The sequence below is a fragment of the Nematolebias whitei genome, chromosome 3, assembly GCF_014905685.2.
Source record: "Nematolebias whitei isolate Nwh7 chromosome 3, NemWhi1, whole genome shotgun sequence".
In the NCBI taxonomy this organism is placed as follows: domain Eukaryota; kingdom Metazoa; phylum Chordata; class Actinopteri; order Cyprinodontiformes; family Rivulidae; genus Nematolebias; species Nematolebias whitei.
In genome coordinates this window covers 20,357,193-20,363,192 of record NC_056500.1, presented here as the reverse complement: position 1 = coordinate 20,363,192, position 6,000 = coordinate 20,357,193, and the positions used below count along the sequence as shown (strand labels likewise).

The 6,000-nt window shown below is 37.6% G+C and overlaps 1 protein-coding gene across 1 annotated transcript in view; it reads left to right on the top strand.

The window, feature by feature from the left end:
* The window catches only part of insrb (insulin receptor b), a 92,642-nt gene that overhangs the window by 67,055 nt on the left and 19,587 nt on the right, over positions 1–6,000 (top strand). The window contains exon 4 of the mRNA XM_037698085.1: positions 2,045–2,175. Within this exon, the coding sequence (XP_037554013.1) occupies positions 2,045–2,175 (131 nt within the window). The remainder of the gene's footprint in view (positions 1–2,044; positions 2,176–6,000) is intronic.

Sequence of the window (6,000 nt, the reverse complement as noted above, 5' to 3'; positions counted from 1 at the left end):
GGGGGGGGGGGGGGAAGGATTATGATAGTTATGTATAGCCAAAGGTTTGTATTCTACTTGCTCATGCTGAGAAGATTTTTTTCATCTGGTTTGCTGTTAAATCAAAAATAATAATAAAGTGGTATCACCACTCAAGTGAGAAAGGGTTCTCTGCAGACCAAAAGTGGGCGTTTCTGGACCATGTGGATGGCAAACGCTGAGTGGCTAGTTGTATTTTCTGGCTCTTTAATTTACATCAGCTCTTTTTTTTAAATGGAAGTTTTCTAAGAAACAGTGTTATATCTGCTGTCAAACACAAGAAGATTCTCTTTTGTTGGGTTGTAGGCTTGAGTGTGGTCTGGGTACAATGAAATATGAAGCATCTGAAGCGAAACCTGCTCCCATTTGTCACAAAGTCTGGTCTCAATTAAAGATCATGAGTCCTGTGACGAGATAATGGCACAAAACAAAAGTAAAAAAAACAAAATTTACTGTTTAGAAGTGCTCTTCTATGAGAGCTGATCTATGAAAGGAGCTGAAACATGGAGTAGGATTGACCCTTAAAATCTGTGACAGCTGAGGAAATTAACCAGTAAACAGAAATATCTGCTCCAGTTGCAGAAATCTTACAGAAACTGATGATCACTCATCTGCAGTGACTGCTTTAATTTTAATTTAATTTTATTATTTTGGTTACTTTATTTATTTTTGTATTTACAAATTGATTTGAACTATTTTCACATTATTCAACAAACAAACTGGATTTTTTTTTTTTTTTTGTCTGTTTTGTTCCAGTAACTCCTTGTTTTTTATCATCCGATCAGATGTGACCGTTCAGAACCACCTTTTTTGTAATTGTCCAATCAGACGTGACCGTCCAGATACGGGCTGCACTTTGGACATCACTGATCTAAAACCACTCGGAGCACTAAGATTGTATGGCAGTTTATTCCAGCACCACATCAGTGGTGTGGACCTTTTCTTTAAAAAAAAAAGTAAAAATAAATAAATAAACAGCTGTCTGATGCAAACATGATTGTGTAAAACAATCCACAGTGAGCATGTGTAGTTTACTTTTACAAAACACTAAGGCCTTTACAATAAGTTTAAACAATAAACTATCAAAAACAGCATTAAAACAAGTAAGCTCAACATCAAAAATACCCATTTTCACTAAAAACTATAAGTTTGTCTAAATAAGTTACTAAGGAAATAAAATATAGGGATTACTTTAAGCGTTTTAAATAGCAGAAAACTCTTTATTTACTCTTGTCAATATCTGGTTTTGTGTAGCACTTTTTTTTTAAATCAGAGACCACACTGACCATTGTCTTCTTGTTAAAGGTGATCTCACACAAGACTGGGACTGCTGAGAGACTAGTTGGTGACTCCAAATACCAGTAAAATAGAGAGGAAAAAACTGCAAACTAAAATTTTGTAGCAGGCTCACTGATTTCTGAGTGTCTGGAACCAGCGAGTTATGTTTGTTCTGATCAGCCAATTTGTGTGTTTGGCTTGCAGAGCATTACTTTGTTGTCCACCTTCACCCACACTGAACCCACGTCGGCTCTTTTGCACACACTTTGACCACGCCCCCAAGTTTGTGATTTAATCTGCTGGTGCACACTTTTAAAACAAAGACAGACATATTTGGACCCGTTTTTCCAGTAATTACTATTTATTACCAGCATATTTTTGAAATATTATTATTTGCTGCATATGTTTTCATTTAAAGGAGAGCTGAAGTGCAAGAGTCAAAATACAGCTGTAGCGCTCTTGAGACGGGTTGGAAACTCCCGATATGACACGATGACTTTTTAGAGAAAAAATGTGTTGCCTTTTTTTTTTTTTTTTTTTACATGTTCAAAACTGGAGCAGCAGAGCTGCACGCCTCTATGACTCGTACAAGGAAATTGAAAATCTACCAAAAGTCACAAAACATTTTGGAGACTACCTAGTCACAACCCAGTGGGATGCCCCCTTTAACTCCACTTCAAAATATGCTGAAAGATCACTTCAGTCAAAGCTAGAGGAAATGATCATCTTTCTTTATTTTTTTATCCAGAACCTTCACGATCAGTGTACAAACATTAAGAAACAGCAGGACCAAGAGACCAGCTGCTTTGAATACGTCATCCACAATGAGGCCTGCATTCCAGAGTGTCCTTCTGGATTCAGCAGCTTAAATTCCACAAGGTACGTCTGGTTCATAAATCACACACATAAACACACCTTCAATGCCACCATCAACACGAGGAAAACAAATGCACTGTGGTCACTGAACACAATAACGTTTGTACACAACAGATGGTGCCGGGACTCTGGTGAGTAGTGTAGTAGTCAACAAAACAACTTTGTTAGAATATGCTTATCTCAAGCTGTTGTATGTGGAGGCAATGACGTTAACGTATTTCACTTTAAATGTATTATTCTTACTCTTCTGAATGTTGTATTCATAGATGATTCATGAAAATACAACACAATACTACGTCTGTTTGATGCTTGTAGCTGAGCAGAATCTAGCAACAGTGGCAAAGAAATCACAGCACAACTGCAGCATGAAAACAAATCTGAGCTACTTCTGGGGAAGGAAAAAAAACTAGTCCAAGCTACTATTAAAGCTAAAGGTTAAATTTTTATGACTGATTGATTGAGTCATGATTAAACATTAATGTAGTCATACCTAAACCAGATGAAAACAAGTTGTTGAGTGCCAGAATACTTATCTGCAGAAAGTGTAGCCTCTAAGCACTGATGATTTAAAAAAGGGTGCACTGGTGTGAAATAATCTGACAACCAGTATTTTTCTATTCGAAAGGATCTTTCAGCTGTAACCTGGAGTCATCTTGAAAGTCTGTCCGAGAGCTGTTTATAAAGTCTTGATTGTGAGACGTTTGTCGTCAGGCAGATTGAACCCCACATCTCGGTACAAACTGGATTTGGTCAATGTGTTGACCTTAAATACAAAAGCAACCTTAAGAAAACCTCTCGGTATGCAATAAGCAAGGACATGACCTCTTCGGTCGTGTTTACGAAGTTGTAAGGAAGGTTACAGGAAAATCACTGACGTCTTAGTAGCTGTTGCTAAACTGGGATGATGTGTAATTGTTTAAAGGTTAAGTATATGTTTTGGAAACCGCTTGTTTGCATGCTTTCTGAACACTAAAGCTTGGGCAATGGCATATTCACAAGATGGGATATTAAAGTTCAATGTACAGATTCATCAGTAGGAAGGAGAATGGAAACGGATCATTAGATGTAAACGGATGGTTTAGCAAAGAGTTTCGTCCAACACCAGCAGGTTATGTGCGATGGGAATATTTGCCTCTTAAAGCCTGAACAAGTGATGCAGGTAAACAGAAATGTAGCTTGCTGCATTTCAACTCAAAGATCTTTTCTTCACAGAAAGGAAACTAGAGATTAAACATTGCTCTGAATTACCTAAATTTTTATCTCCAAACCCTGTGATGGACTTGCGATCTATCCAGGGTGTCCCCCGCCTCTCACACAGTGACTGCTGGATGTAGGCACCAGTGACCCCCACAATCCAAAAACGAAGAAGCGGGGAAGTTTATTGGATGGATGTTTCCTCAAACCATTTATTTCACCAAACTTTAGCGCTGGCCTTCATGTAATTTTGTTACACATAGTCGTGCTTCACCTTTTGACCTTTCTGGCTTTAACATCAAGGTATTGAGATCACACTATTTTCACCTGCGCTTTTGTGCTGCAGTGAGGGAGATTTACTTAAATTGCAGTTTTTGGACCTTGAGGCATTCTTTTTGTCACTACTGTGTGTTTTTGTTTATTATGTATGAAACTGTTATGTATTTCCAGACACTTGAAGCTGTAAGATAGTGGTGTTTTTAGTTGGGTAGATGTTGTTAATGACACTGACCGCAATACACAGATTAAATACAGTAAGTTATTTATTTGATGTAAACATCTCAGTATTTAACACCACCTTCTTCTCCTGGCTGCAGTGTTTTAAGATTTCTAGCCAAAATAATGCTGTGGAAATTGTGGACACAATTTTATTTTAGTCGTATATAAATATAAATCTATGCTACTCTAAAAACACGTTTGAATTTGTTGTGACTCTACGAGATGTATACTTCACTGTTCGAACCGCAGGGTTAAATAAGAACTGATCTTGTGAATTGTTTGAAACTTTTGCACAGTGCTTTGTGCGCCTACACTTCATTTGATAAACAAGACTTTTCCATCAGGACTCTGCTGTGACATTCCAACCTTTTTTGTGTTTTTCCTAGAGGAGGAACGAACGTCATCACATTTTTTTAGTATGTCAGAAGTTACACACACAGATCTGAGAGGCGTGTGCATGTGTGCATTCACACGCACACGCATGCATGCATCATGGCTTTAGAGAACGTCACATTGACTTGCATTGTTTACATAATGACTTAAACCACAACTACTGCTTGCTTAACCTAAAGTCGTCCTTGTACACTCAAATGAAATGATCTGTGTGAAGTTTCTGTATTTCTTTTTGTTACGTCTCCATATGAGTCTGAAAATAAATTGGATCCAAAAATGTGAGCCACACAAAAAGGCAGTAACATGGAGAGCATAGGAAGATTAGGTTAAGTCCTTATTTTTTTTATTAATAAACCTAAATAAACTCCTGAATGGTAAATTTGGCCCTTTGTTAGTATTTAGAAATAGAAGATACACAACATTGTCTCTCGTTGTTGGAATTTTTAGCTCGGGGTTTCTACGGGCTCTTAAAAAGTGATAAAGACTTTAATTTAACAATTTCAACTTTAGGCCTTACAAAGTAGTTTAAATATCCAGTTTTTATGTCCTAAAATGCATTTACTTATGTTTTTAGTTTGTAATTTTGTACTGACATTTGCAGAAATCCTGTTATTCATGCTTCCATTAATGCGTCCAATAGGCACAGTCTTTTGACTTATAACTTTAAATCTGAATATTTAGTGTCATAGATATAAGTTGAGGCTTACAGAATATCAAAAGTTTATTGACGTTGCTATATTGGCGTAAGCAATTATGAAAACAGTCATCATATTTCAAATGCCACAATCTGCAAACCAAATATAAACTCATCTCAAAATTGAGGACATTTGTTTTTGGTTGATGAATTTGTTTTCAGGTCAAGGTTCTTTATTGTCATTCATGTGGTGGAATGAAATTGTGTACACAGGGTCCCAGTTACATCCAACAAAAGTATAAATTGTAAAAGAAAAACGGTAATAAGATCCAAGATATGAACTAAGAAATACGCTAAACTAAATACGCAAAGCACTAGTAGTACAAAAACTACGCCGAACAACAGCAGCACGAACATGAGTCTGTGTGAGCAGATGAGTACGAATGAACACAGCAGCATGAGATCAGCAGCATGGGGATAGTCAGCAGCACAATCAACAATCAAGTGGCATTACAGTGATTTTTTTTATTTTTCATAATGATGATCTTGATTAGGGATTCATGAGTCTAATAGACTCAGGGTAGATGGGTTTCTTTAGGGGCCGAGATGGTCGAGATGAGGTAGAGGTAGGACAGCCGACTCAGGACCCAAAAGTCCAAGGCTTGATCCCCAGCCATTCCCACATTTTGTGTCTCTGAGCAAGACACCCAATCCCTAATTGCTCCCCGAGCGCTTACATAACTGCCCAATGCTCCACCTGGGTGTATCCCAGGTTCGATGGGTTAAATGCAGAGAAGTAATTTCACCATTGTATGTTCCCATACAATGATAACAATACATAGCACTTTACTTTAGTGGTTCTGCACTTAATGCTCCTCAACCTTCTGCCCGAGGGAAGCAGGGCAAAAAGTTTGTGTGCTGGGTGAGTGAGGTCCTTCATGAAGCATTGTAACAATGCTTCTTGGCAATAACTCTTATACCGTTGAAAATCTTGTTTATTTTCCTTAAATTATGCCTCATTTGATAGCAAACTGCTTTTGTGGGTTGAACAGCAGCGGTTAGTATGTGGGTTACACTCCTGAAAATCTTGCTGAACCTTTTTGCCAATG